Genomic DNA, 14,512 nt, shown 5'->3' with positions numbered 1-14,512 from the left:
ATTGAGTGTTTCTGCTTGAACTTCAGCCCTAAAAAAAAAACCTATGAATGATCTAGATTCTGATCATAAAAGGGGCTTCCAAACACTGGATTTAGCATTAAGACCAAAGAGATGCTCTAGCCTACTTACCAGATACTTGGAACTTGAAATTGTTATATTGTGCCTCCTCCCCATCCACCACAGGTATAATCCTAGCAAAAGATGGACACCCCTCCAACTGAAGTTAACATTAATAGGATCAACATCTTAAGTCTCCCCTGAAACACATCTGTCAAAATAGTGCTAATAGCATGGTTATAAAATCATAAAGACCAAATTAATATAAACTACAGACCATGGTTTCCCAAACCTACTAAATCAGACTCTCTGGTCCCACAGCCCAAGAATCTGTACCAAGAATCTCTATTTTTAACAGACTTCTGAGTTGGTTTTTATACAGCCAGCTTTGTTTCAGGTTCCTGTGGAGCAGGCAAACTTGTCAAATTTCAGTGTGCCCAGGAATCACTTGGTGAAATCATAAAATGCTCGTCCCAAGGCCCACTCCAGAGGGTCTAATTCAGTCACCTGGAAGGGGAGTGGAGAACCTGCATTCAGACATTCCCTCCCGTTAGCCTCAAGCTGGTCTTCAGAAACAGATACTTGGCATTTCAAGCAGGCTCCTTGAAAATAGCTGTATCTCTGAAATATTTCCTCTCTGGAAATGCATCTGTAAGTCTTTCACGTTCAGTCACAGGATAATAAAAATGGTTATATTAACACTACATGTTGATGCACCTCTCTTCAGCCCTATGGACTCAAAACATGAGTTTGTCCTTTCAGCAACTTGTCCTACATGGGGAAGGGGCTGGGCTTAGTCAGTCACACCCTTCCCTCCCTGTGGTGGCCCTGTTCTGCCCAGCCCTTGCCTCTGCTGTCCACAAAGGGCAACCTCCATGGTCAGTCAGCCTGGTCTCCAGACTTCAGATAAGCGGTTCTCTCTAACACCCTGAAGTCACTCATCACTCTCCTCACAAATAAAACCACATTAAAGACTTCTGATAAATTCTTTTCAGGATCTGCTTTCTGTCTTTATCCTACTTAGTTTATCCATTTCTGCTTCCTTTGGTGCCACAGGCCTCACTTCTTTCTTTGCCAGCTCCTTTGCTTTGTTTTTCTGTGGCTATCTTCTTTCTCCTTTCTTTCAAAATGTTCTCCCTTATCTTCTCTGATACAGACAAAAGGTCAGAAGCCAAGCCCATCACAAGGTGAGGACCCAGTGTCCCCATTTGCTCTGTATCAGAGTGGCTGTACCTCCTGGGCTGACAGAGAGTCTTGGGCACAGATACAAGGCGAGCCCAGGGCAGAGGATGGAGGTAGGTAGATTTCTGGCTCTTGCTATTTCTTCCTCCAAGTCTTACTTCTTCCTTCATGCAAAGTGAATCTCTTTAAATTGGAGATCCTAACTTCTCAAGCACCTCCTGCAAGCCTGGTGCCAAACTAGACATTGTACACAGTGAAAGTACTGACCCTCATCTTACACAGAGAGAACAGACTCTGAGGAAAAGAGCAAAGCCTCAAATTCAGGTGTCACTGACCCTCTGCCCTGTTACACTGCCTCAGAGTGATAGAGAAATGGAAGGATGTGGACACCACATCCTTCTTGACAGCATTTGCCTCATTTTCTGCCCTCAGACACTAAACCCAGGGCCTAGACTTGGTGGAAGGAAGGTGGGAAGAAGGTAAACAAAGGCAAGGGTAAAAGTGACCTGTGTGGTTTGACATGAATAAAAGCAGTAGCTTATTATTGTTAGTAACATAACCATTGGATACAAATGATGCTCAAAAGTCCTATCTTTAAAAGTTGAAAGTATAAACATCTACAAAAGTTGGAAGTACTATGATATTTTGTTGAGAATTATTATATTGGAAGTGGGAAAGGGAAACTTCTAGAATAGGTCTTACTGATGTGTTGCCAGATATCAAAGTCACCTGGACAAATCTTTCAACCTACCTGTGAGTCTGCTTCTAATGAGTGTTTTTTTCCTCCTTATTATGGGTCTTATTCTCCTATTTCTTCATGTGTCTTATAATTTTTCACTCAGTGTTGGACATTGCATATGAGAGAATCACCAGGGCTGTTTTGTTTCTTTGTGTGCGTGTGTGTGTTTTTTCCCAGTGGGTACAAGTCTTTTTCTCTGAAAGGTGGCTAGAATGAGTACTTGATCATTCAGATTTCATCAAGTATCAATTTGATCTGAGACTTATCAGTAGTGTTAATAAAATTGAGTGTACCTCTGCTATCTAATAAAAACAAGGAAATTCCACTTTGCCCTTCTGTCCAACTTCAATTTCCTACACCCCCACTGTGGAGTAGCTAGTCTCTTTGATTTTGTCAGTGTTTGAACTAGGAAGGAGGTTGAGACATAGCCATCATGTAGTGTTGGCTCACCTTGCCTTCAGCTCCAGCACCACTCCAAAATTCAACCACTGTGAAATTGTGCAATTCTGTTTTTCAGCCTTGCCTACACTGCCACTTTTGCAGTAAAATTGGGGGCAGGGTGGTAGTGATTGTTGAGCCAAACAATTTATTTTGTATTTGAGGCATTTTAAAATTCCAATCCATGTGGCAACCCATAGTATTATTAGGATTTTGGCTGATTCTTCCTCAACTCTATAAAGTCTCTTCATTTATAGGAGGCCTGCTTCTCCATCTTCCCAAGCACTTCCCCCAGATATGGAAGTAACTGTGGCTCTCTGATCACCATTGCTCCCTGTAATTTAGTTCATTGAAGTTTATTCTGTTCACAGTTCTTTCATAATTGCTATGGAAAAGTATGGTTTTCCCTTTTAGCAGGTTTTTTGTTATGGTTACCGTAGGAATAATGGTGTTTTACATCCTATATCCTAAGTGGAAACAGAAGCCATAGTGTTGTTTGTAACAGCAAAGGATTAGAAACAACCCAAATGGCTATCAATAGAGAATTTTTTATTAAATTACATAATTATATAAAGGAATACTATAAACTGTGTGAAAGAATGAGGAAGCTCATTATTACTTGTACAAAATGTTTCTCATGATATATTAAGTGAGAAAAGCAAAGTATAGGACAATATACACAATGCTTTACCTTTTGTGTAAAAGAGGAAAGAAAAGTCATCTATATTCATATAGATTTGAGTCACACACAGATTCAATCACATTCATATATACAAAGAAATTCTTAAAATACACAAAAGAAATTAGTAAAAATGGTCACCTCATTGTTTTTTTAAATTTCTGGATTCTTAAGACTTAGTTTCCATATCTATAGAATAGGATGAAAAATACTTTTCTTATAAAATTATACAATGAAATAAACAAAAGGATTTGGCACATTTCAAGATATCAAGTAGTTGTGGGTAAATAATTACCACAGTGACCTTTGCTTTGGGTTACACCTAGAGATGCCTTCATTTATGCTTTTTGTGTTTTTGTGTGTCAGTTACACAATCTAAATTAGTCATTTAAGCATGATACTTCTACAACAGTCTATTTTTTTTCCCTTTGGTAAATTGTAAGTAAGAACTTTGTCTTTCCAAGGCCTACTGACCTAATAATCTACTATGCAAAGTCATGTAGCCTGTAAGAAAAAAATGAATGTTTCCCGCCAGATGGTGATTGAGATGATGATACCATGATCCTCCAGATTGACAAATACCATCTCCACCAACATTGCACAATATGTACAGGAGCCCCCATATCACAATAAAAGAGTAGTCCAAAACCATCACTTATTTATTTCAAAGCAATAAGGAAAAAATAAAAGGCATTATATTTACTGTCTCCTCTTTCCCAAAGCACAATTATTCAATCTATACTTTTGACTTTAAAAGTCTCTATCTGGTTCTTTAAATTAAAAAAAATATTAAAGTCTCCATTTGGTCCATTAAAATGGCTGATCCATGACTTTTGAGCACAGATCATACTAGATATCAAACCAATATATATATTAGGCAAGTAATCTTATCAGGTGCTAAAAGACCTAATAGAATGCTGCTATTGCTTCTCATGCACCCCATGAATCCAATGTCCTCAGATCACAGATGAGCACTGGGGAATGGAAGTCTAATGGAAGGAGGTCCTTCTCTAGGATGAATTAAGATTATTAAGCAGCCTAACCATCAATAAATTCCACCAGCTTGCAGTTTCTGGGATCACTGGGCTGTGAGCTCAAAAAAGGCGCAGCAGAGCAAAGGGCTGCTCTTAGAGCCTCCATGTCTGACCTCTCAGTAACAGCACCTTTCACCTGAGGCCATTGTGATATGCCCTGGGAATGGAATAGAACAGTGGCTTTCTGACCTTTTGTGATGGAGATCTGCAGAAAGAAGTACACTTTACATTGGGTTCAGCACACAAATGAGTATGAAAAACACACACACAAAACAAACATTTCAAAAAACATTACTTAACCCTTACTAAGAACAATGCTTTCTGACATTTTCTATTTTATTATATTTCATTTGATTGGGGGGGAGGAGGATAGAAATTTATGTCCCAGCCTACTAATGAGGTCGGGACAAGCAACACTAGAAGAAAATATTTTCCATTTGTATCCCACTATCTTCCACGGATGTGCATTTTACAAAGCAAGTCTGCCCAGTGCCATCTACTGTACTCTCAGGGTATTGCAAGTGAGTTTTTTGTTTGTTTTGTGGGGTTTTGTTTTTCCTGGCAAAGAGATTTATTTAGGGATAAGATTAGATCAGAGAATTCTCCACACCAATATGTATTTCTTCCTTCAAAGCAAAAACATCTCTGAAACAGTTTAAGGAGAAGTTTAGATGAATAGCAAACACACAAGCTCAGTTCTGAATTCTAAGACTTCATATCCAAGTCAGAGAACATCCATATGACTGGAGCCTCAGGAGCAAAACTAACCTTGTAGTTGGTGGTTTCCAGAGAATGACAAATTTAAATTCAGAACATTCTAGACTAGCATGTCATGAAAAGCTGCTGTCATCTATCAAATACTATAACCTGGGAATCATTGCTTGTTAAACTTACATCTGTATTTTTTTTTTTTACTAAAGCAGCTCAAAATATGGATGTTTACTATTCTCCAACTTATTTTGAAAGTTCTTCAAGATGACATATAGCACAATATTGTTGTAACACAAGCTAAAATGTAGAAATCTCTTTTGTAATTTGTGAAGGATACAGTTTCCATTTTGACAAGCCACCATAGCTTACAAAATTTAATTTTTATGTTCAATGGAAGTGAATTTTCCCTACCAGTTTGCCTAGGGAGTTACAGCTTTTCATTCATTTCTGGCTGAAATGTGCTTTTGATACAAACACATTCGGAAGAAACTTTGTAATTTCTTCACAATCTGCTTAAATGGTCATAAAGGAGCATATACAGTAAAGTCAAGGAAATAGACTTACTTTACCCTTGGCTTGCAACTGAGAATGTCCAGCAACTTGAATTTCCCAAAAATATTTTATGTGTGAATATAAAATTAGAATGGGGAAAATGGAAAGCCTTGTAACAGTTTTAGTCGCGATTCAAAAGGTGGGCTTTTTACGAGATATCTTTAATTTAAAAGTGAAGAGGACAATTAAATTGTTGAAGTCTAAGGGTTGTTGTTGTTGTTGTTGTTGTTGTTGTTTAACTCTGTGACTGTAACACTTGTGTGTGTTTTTTCCCTAAATGATTTGACATTAACAATTTTCAGAATCCATAAGTGAGGATGTGGGTCAATGATGCAGAGAGAAATCATAGTGAAATGCTGTTTTTCTGTCAAAATAATCACAAAAATTAAAAATGATCATATGTAGGCCACTCCTGATATTCATCGTGTGTAAGCTGTTATTAATTACTCAGAGATGCCAGGGGCTCATTCTACCTTGTTTCCCACTGCTCTTTTGAAGAAGTCTAATTTTTTCTTTTTTTTAGTCAATTATATTTATCTGATTAATAGTACAACAGCAAAGTCAAGAAGGTGAGTGTAGACCAATTGCTAATGGTGTTAATAACTAACAGCTAAGAGAGATTCAAAGGACCTAACTTGCTCTAAAACTGCCAAGTGTTTGAACAGGTCCTCCATTCTCTCACAAGTCTCTTCTTGTCTCGAGACATTTTATGCTCTCACCTACATGATTCGTGAGTCAGATAAGTAACTAAGACATTTTTATGTACATATAGAGTACCCTTCCTGGGGGAATGCAAGGGGTTGCCTTATTATGTAGCTAAAAAGCAATCATTCATTCAAATATGTTAAGAAATTGTATTTGTCTCCCACTGACTTCTTGCACCATAGCAACTTCTTTCTTTTCGGTTTATTTATAACAGAATTATCAAATTAAAATACCAAATAGCTTATAACTTGGCAACTGCATCACTTTAAGTATCCGCATGAAGGTTCAGCTCACTTATAAACACCTGGGACTTACCTGCTTGCTACTATGAATGTACATGAAGATAGTAGTCAGACGTACCTCTGACACTCTGAAGTGACCAGGTGTGGCTGTAACAGATCCTCGTCAGTTAATCATCAATAGTCATTTGATAAGTGTGCGATCTCTCCTGGGAATTAACAATCCTCGGTCAGTTTCATTCACTACCTTCCCAGGAGACACCAGAATTGAGTTTTTCGTTTTGTTTTGCTTTTTACCGTAAAGCCAAGTCAAAAACTCTAAGTTGTTCAGTGCCTACAAGTTAATGAGACAAAGGTGTGCCAATCAGGCAGCAGGCAGCCCTGAGCACCCCAGTGTTGTGGTGCTGGGACCGCTGGAAGGAACACAGCAGGGCTGGGCAGTGCTGCCTCTAGAGCAATGGTCTCAACCTGTAGGTCGCGACCCCTTTGGCGGTCGAACGACCCTTTCACAGGGGTCGCCTAAGACCATCCTGAATATCAGATATTTACATTACGATTCATAACAGTAGCAACATTACAGTTATGAAGTAGCAACGAAGATAATTTTATGGTTGGGTCACAGCATGAGGAACTATATTTTAAAGGGCCAGAAGGTTGAGAACCACTGCTCTAGAGGCTGTATGTTAAAAGATGAAGATGCGTGAAAACAAAGTGACAAAATTAAGGCAAATTCTCAATGTTTATATTTAATAAATACTGCCTTTAACCAAAACGGTGCTCCGCACAAGAATAATTATAAGATTTATAAAAATATTAATTTGTTCTGTAATTTGTGTAATTGTGTATATGTCTAAGTTTATTTGGAGATAACTTCAAATTTCCAAGCTTGAGACCCTTTTCTATTTACCTCTTTCTCCTCTACTCTTGAGGACACATACACACAAGATTTTCTGCCCTAGAAGAATCTAAATCTGGTTAGGAAGAAAACACCAGCACAGAAAAACAGAAACACACACAACAAAATAAAACCAAGTGCTGATTTGTAGAGCTGTATATCCTAAAATACAGAGTGGCTAAATATCCAATTAGCCAATAACACATATTATGCAAATTAACACACTAATTATGCAAATCGGGAGAATAAGAGGAAACAGGGAAAGGGCAGCTGAACAGCACCCTGCAATCACGGTGAAGACATTAAGTCCTATGGTGAGATTTGTCAATGGGGAAAGTGAGTCAACTTTCCATTTGCAAACCATCTTCATCAACTGGGTTCCTACAGTGGTTCTGGACCCTCCCTTCACTCCAACCCACCAGGACTCTAACAGACTCCTGAACAGTCCTGTCTTGAAAACTAAAGGACGCCCCATAGCTAGCCCCGGCCCCCCAGTCCATGTAGCCACCTCTCACTGCATCCCAAGGTGTGCTCAAACCAAGGTGTCTGAACTCCACCCAGCTTGGCCTTGTCATTCCTAACCAGTCAAGTCAGAAAATCTCTTGGATGGGCCAAGCAGGGCTGAGCAGCTGTGGGCTTTGTCTCTTCATGAAATACACCCTTAAAGACTAAGACTTAAAGCTGGAAGGCGGGGTGGTGACCTCAGGACAAGGCTCCTGTGCACCAGTACAAGACCGGCTCAAGTTGGCCCATGGCGATGGGTGCCAGTTTTACAAAGAAAAGTCAAAACCCTCAAGCTCATGGTGACAATGATGGAAATTCATTCCCGAGACCAGATCTGCCCAGTCAGGATGAATCATCGTCATCTTTTGCTTAACACAGAACTGGACTCAAGTAAAGGCAAGTCAGCCGTGTCTCCACTCTGGTGCTCTGTGCAGGGACAGGGTTCCACTGAGGCCAGGCCAAATGTCCCCAACATGGTCTGCTCTTGCAACTTCAATTCTCCATCCACTTGTTTTGTGAATATCCACTCTCTGTCACCTGTGTCTCCAGACGTCAAAATACCCAACCAGATGTGAACCGTGATGCCTTACTCCTTCCGAGGTCAGTCTTTAGGAGAAGAACCAGCTGCGGCCATCTTCTCCAGAAGCTCTGGCACTGGGCCCTTTAGTGGGGCATGTGTAGGGTCAGGAAGGTCATAGGCTTCACTCGTTCTCTTTCCTTCCTTGCGGAACAATCTGGGCTTCCCCCACCCCAAACTGAGTCACCTCCTTGCGATTTCTCACCTGTGGGAGGAGGAAGCAGCAGGGCACAGGAAGGACAGCTCCAGTGGTGCTTCTCCCCGGCCCTTGGCAAAGCCTGGCTCGACCCCCACTTGCCGGCCCGACTCCCACCCTGGGCATATTGTTGAAAGTGACCAAATGAAATGGAGAAACCAAGGAGGCGGTTGTCAAGCTCATCTGCGAGGCTTTGGGGAGAAAGAAGTGGAGACTTGGCCAGACCTGGCGATGCCACCTCCTCACCCTCTGTCCCCAGATTCCTTAAGAGGGAACCTGCCCTGGGGCAACTCCGCAGGGACCAGGACCCTCTGTGGCCTGAACTTAAAGCTTCACATGGCTGGTTAGCCCTAGCCGGTTTGGCTCATTGGATAGAGTGTGGGTGTGCAGACCCAAGGGTCCCAGGTTCGGTTCGGTTAGGTCAGGGACAAGTACCTCCGTTGCAGGATCCTCCCTGGCCAGGGCCCTGGTCAGGGCGCCAGCGGGAGGCAACCAATCAATGTGTTTCTTCTGTCTTTCCCTCTCTCTTCCACTTTCTAAAACCAATGGAACATATCCTCAGGTGAGGATTTAAAAACTAAATAAATCTTCACATGGTTGGGAATGCCTGTTGCTCTAATAATAATTTTTTTAACTTAAAGCCCAGCTTCAAATATACGCCTGAGAGAGACCCAGTAGAAATAACAACAGCAAGAACTATCCTTTGACCCCACCCCCTAAACGCCGGGATCCAAACCCCGGAGTTCTGCATCCTCCCTAGGTTCTGACCCTGACTCCGACCGGGGCTGAGGCGGGGAGACCTGGGGACTCGGGGAGCTGGAGACACTGGGGTCCTGGGGTCCCCGGGGCTTCGGGAGACTAGGGGGGATTCAGGAACCCGAGGAGCTCTGGAACCCGGAGTCGGGTACGCCCCGCCCGAGCGCTGGGGGGCCGGGCGGCGAGGAGCCGCCCCCTCCGGGACTTTTGTCCCGAGTTCGGGAGGAGGCGGGGTGCAGGCGCGGTTAAAAGGCGCCGCTGGAGCCACAGGTGCGCAGACCGGAGGCGCCCGAGTTCTCCTCCCTCGGCTCTCAACCAGGCGGCGGGCGCCCTGTGGGCAGCGAGCGAGGAGGCGGCCGGGCCAGGACCCCTCAGGACCCCTCGGGACCACCCAGGCCCCGCCCAGGACCCACGCGAGCGCCCCCGCCGCCACCAGACTCCTCGCGCGCTCCGTCGGCAGCGGGTGAGCCAGCCCCGCCAGAGCCCCCGGGTCACCAGTGAGCCTGGCGCCGGGCTCGTGGCGTCTCGGCACCCGGAGCTGTGGGACTCGGCGGGGGAGGGGACCCGGCGCGGATTGGGGACCTGGGACGTCCGGGACGGTGGGACCCGGCGGGGGTAGGTCCCCGGGCAGGTCGCTCTGGGACCCGTCGCGGAGAAGTGACCCGGGACGGCGGGAGCAGTGGGGATCCGGATCGGGTCCCCGGGTGGACCCCGCACGCACTGAGGCCCCCGCATGGTCCTTGTCCCGGGCAGTCCCGACAGCGGATCTGGGCGGCAGGCAGGTGTCCAGAGAGAATTGGTTGAGAGGGAAAGTCTTCCACCGAGTTCCGAAATTGGAGTCGGGCCACGGCGGGGAGGGGACGTGGTGACCCCAGCACGGGACCGATCCCGGCCGTGTGCCAGGGAGGAGGGGGCTCGGGCCGCGTATTCCAAAGCGCTGTTGGTGGTCGTTGTTGGTACGGTTCCTGGGAAGTCTAACCTAACGCCATCGGGAGTGTGTAAGTACCGAAGTCTCTGCTTAGAAGGAAGGCTGGCTTTCATTTGTTAAGCAGGAGTGCTGCCTGGAGGAGGTGACCTGTACAAAGCGGGCGCTCCCATCAGTCTGCGGCCAGGAGCCAGGACTCTGGGCCCAGCCCTGTGAGCAGGGCACCGCAGCCTAAACCTGAGACACGGTTTCCTCGTTCCTCTTTCCTGAACAATCGGAGAGCCTTCATTTCCAGGTGGCATTGTCCAGCTGGAAGGTCGCATGGGGCTGAGAACAGTGTTCCTTCAGGCAGTGGCACAAACCCTCTGCTCCTGGAGGAGGGACATAAGCCTCATCAACGTCTCCCGCCTCTGACAATTGGACACGTGTGACCATTTAGTTGGGACTCTGTCTCAGATGAGTGGCAACAGACATTTCCCTGCTTGCTCCTTGAGTCAGTTTCAAAACTCAGGTGCTAAGGCACAATTAGACACCTGTGAGAAAGGCGGGCCACTCTGTGGAGGCAGCTGGTCAGGTCTGTCAGGAAAAAAGGGGGGATTGAGAAGAAATTAGGGTAAAGGACTGCTTTTACCTTTTCTGAGCATCGTTCCTTCCCTAAAGAACAGAAGCCTCCTCTGCCAGAGTTCCAAGCAATGGCAGGGCGGTGTGGGCCAGGTCAGGAAGGGCAGGACAGCGGCTCCCCAGTGGTTTCATCCTGCGTTAGTCCATCTTGACCTGTTACCCCTGTCCCACTTGTGGGTTACAATTTTATTTGCTCCTTTTCCTGAAAGGATCTACAAACAGGTAGTTGCAGCTATAACAACAATAAGGACTCACTGTAGTTTTCTCAGCTGATAGTGGTTGGACTGGTTTATAGAAGAGTGTGGGGTCTGTGTTTGGTACTTTGGAAGAGGACAAAGGCATAAGCCCCCATGCCCCCCCCCATTTTTAGCCAGATGGACAACTTATTTCTGTAAGTGTCCTGTTCCCACTTAGTAAGTGCCGGTGAAGAATTGCACTGTCGAATTCCATAAAATAGTTTGATTAGACTATGAATTTTGGTTTTGCTGTTGGACAGGACTAAACTGTCCACCCCTAGGAGGACCTCCAGACAGTCTGTATTTAAAGGGTCAGGGCTGAACCCCGAGTGAACCACTGTGATTTTTTTCCAGTGATGTTTGTCTTTTTTAAGCTAAGTATGGCTAAATGCTTTTGAAGTGCATTTCAAGGTTTGTGTCCATGATTGGTCTCTACGTCTCACCTGCCTGATCTGACCAAGGTGGCATTGAATGGCTTTGGCCATACCTTGGTGACCCACCTGAGATGAGGCTAAGTGATGAGCCTGCTTAGGAAGTCCATGGGGAGACAGGAACCAACTTGCTCAAAATGAGGAGAGCATTATGCTTTTAAGTAAGAGAAGAGGGAGGGTTCACTGCCAGCGTAGAAGGGGTGGAGACAGATTGCCCGTCAGGAGTGTGGGGAAGTGGAATCTTGTTAGAAGAGGGGCTGATTGAGACAGATGGGGTGTAACTATGAATAAATGAAGACAGTTCATACCTTGGGATGAAGAGAAGGCCACTGGCTCATGGCAGATTGACCCACGGGCTTCAAGTGGGTCAGTGGCATCGCCCTGTGGGGCATCACTAGGGAATCACTGTCATTTTGTTTCATTTATTGTCATCTTTTTTTCATAATGTGCCTCTCTAGAAGCACAGGTAGCTATCAGTGTAGCATGATGGTGAGGACCACCAGTCCATACTCAAAACATTCACAAACATCTATGCATGTAGTGGCTTTTCTCCATGGACAGAAAGTTTCCAACCTATTCTTTTTCATATAGAAAAAGGAAGTGAGGCCCTTTGTGAAATTTTAACATGCGGTGCCTCAAATGTCAACTTCACCATTGGTAACAGACATTTCACTGCTACATCCCAAGTCCATGACAATTCATTGAAATAGTTTAAGGAAAATGGCTCTGTAGGGAGACATGGCCTACTGACCTTTACAGCAAGGTTGATGGGGCTAGATTCAGTCCCAGTGATGTGGTGAGGCTAACAAGCAAGTGCAACTTGAACGGTTTAATGCTGCTCTTCGAGTGCCCAGGGAGTGTCTGCTGAGGGATCAGTCAGCACCAATTATGCCTCTAAGTTAGGAGCACTTTTTATTATGTGCTAAAGATTGGGTGAATTACTCAGGTGAATAAGCATAAGCTGCTCTTTATTGGAGAATGCATAAACACAGGTTCAAGGTGGTTTGGGAACCATCTTTTTAATCCGATGGCAAATTAAGTTGGTTTGGTTTTCACCTTTTGGGTGAGGTTCGATAAGGGTTGGTGTTTGCTCAGAAAGAGACTTAAGGGTGCTTACCTACCCAGAGAACTCTCCCAGATTCTGTACTGATGAGTCATTCCTCTATTGTGTTTGTCTTGTCTTTTCCAGAGCGAACTGCCCACAGAGGATGGATTGGAGCACTTTGCATACTATTCTGGGGGGTGTCAATAAACACTCCACCAGCATTGGGAAGATCTGGCTCACCGTCCTCTTCATTTTTCGCATCATGATCCTGGTTGTGGCTGCAAAGGAAGTGTGGGGAGATGAGCAGGCGGACTTCATCTGCAACACTCTGCAGCCTGGGTGCAAAAATGTGTGCTACGACCACTACTTCCCCATCTCCCACATCCGGCTCTGGGCCCTGCAGCTCATCTTCGTGTCCACGCCGGCTCTCCTGGTGGCCATGCATGTGGCCTACCACAGGCATGAGAAGAAAAGGAAGTTCATTAAGGGAGAGATAAAGAGTGAATATAAAGACATCGAAGAGATCAAAAACCAGAAGGTCCGAATTGAAGGGTCACTGTGGTGGACCTATACCAGCAGCATCTTCTTCCGGGTCATCTTTGAAGCTGTCTTCATGTACGTCTTCTACATCATGTATGACGGGTTCTCCATGCAGCGTCTGGTGAAATGTAATGCCTGGCCTTGTCCCAATACCGTGGACTGCTTTGTTTCCAGGCCCACAGAAAAGACTGTCTTCACAGTGTTCATGATTGCAGTGTCTGGAATTTGCATACTGCTGAATGTCACTGAATTGTGTTATTTGCTAATCAGATATTGTTCTGGAAAGTCAAAAAAACCAGTTTAAAACATTATAACAACTATTAGACAAAAAATAGACAGCAGGAAAAGAATGAGACAATCAGTGCTTAGTTGTCAAGGCCGAGTCACCAGCATTTCCCAAGGTCAAGATTTTTATCTTAAATGCATCCGTTTGAAACTTCTGTAGCTCTCACGCAAAACTCCAAATGCCTCTGATGGCACTCTTCTCTCCTAAACTTAAAAAACAAAGACTTGATCCTATGCCTATATTGATTTTTACGCAAATTAGTTCCAATGAAACCCTGTGCTGGTAGGGGTTATTCGTGCAAGGTAATTTCGTATTTTGAAGAAAGAATATTGGCATTTGTTTCTATTTCTTTGAGGAAAGGAGAGAAACACCAGGTCCTAAAGAGAATGCTGAGAAGAGTGGGTTGCTCCTCTTATGGTTCCTTTTGTGATTTTCCCATTAATTAAAGGTAAACATAGATAACCTTGGTTCTTTTATTCACTTTGGAAGTTCTAGTCTCTAACAATGGACAAGGTTACCTAATGCTTTAAACTGTCATACTTTTTTTTTCTTTTTTTAAACTGTCATACTTTTTTTTAAATGAACACTTGAAAGTATATTCTTTTGATCTATAGGACATTCTGAAAACCATTATACGTTCCTCCTATTTCAAAGGCTCTGATAATGATATGTAAATGGTGTGTAATTAGATACTATCATTGCATTTAAAATGTGCCCTCTCAGTTATGAATAATTTGCAGGGTCACTGTATTAACTGTGGTATGTAATCCACAAAAGCATTACGACCTCTCTCACATGAAATAAACTAGAAGTTCTTAGTGATGGCTTGACAGCCAATGGCCTCATTTTACAACTTTAGGTGTAATTTTGGGAGAGAAATATAGACAATGTATCACCAACTGCCACCAACTACAGGCTGGCTCAAGACACCCTGTCTATCCTTTCAACATTTGCCTTTTCCATGACTGGTAAAGGGTGGGAACACTGATTTAAAGCAGTTGCTTGGAACTATTTTGTTGCCACAGTACAAAACAAAATGGGGGGGTGGGAGGTTCTATTTTTAAAGAACAGATGGAAAGACTAGACCAGTGATGGCGAACCTATGACACGCGTGTCAGAGGTGACACGCGAACTCATTTTTTTCGTTGATTTTTCTTTGTTAAA

At 44.0% G+C, this 14,512-nt stretch overlaps 1 protein-coding gene across 2 annotated transcripts; it reads left to right on the top strand.

Annotated features, from left to right (window-relative positions):
* Positions 1-9,517: 9,517 nt before the first annotated feature.
* Positions 9,518-14,170, top strand: GJB2 (gap junction protein beta 2). 2 transcript variants are annotated; one of them, XM_006085491.3, is made up of 2 exons: positions 9,518-9,727; positions 12,667-14,170. In XM_006085491.3, exon 2 carries the CDS (start codon positions 12,686-12,688, stop codon positions 13,364-13,366), a length of 681 nt encoding a protein of 226 aa, XP_006085553.1. In that variant the 5' UTR covers positions 9,518-9,727; positions 12,667-12,685; the 3' UTR covers positions 13,367-14,170. The 2 variants fall into 2 exon arrangements, with proteins under 2 accessions (XP_006085553.1, XP_014308395.1); XM_014452909.2 differs by lacking the exon at positions 9,518-9,727 and adding an exon at positions 9,896-10,262.
* Positions 14,171-14,512: the final 342 nt, after the last annotated feature.

This window comes from Myotis lucifugus, unplaced genomic scaffold (genome assembly GCF_000147115.1).
Source record: "Myotis lucifugus unplaced genomic scaffold, Myoluc2.0 scaffold_19, whole genome shotgun sequence".
NCBI classification, from domain to species: Eukaryota; Metazoa; Chordata; class Mammalia; order Chiroptera; family Vespertilionidae; genus Myotis; species Myotis lucifugus.
Note: the sequence above shows the minus strand (reverse complement) of the source record. Positions and strands in the feature narration are given on the sequence as shown.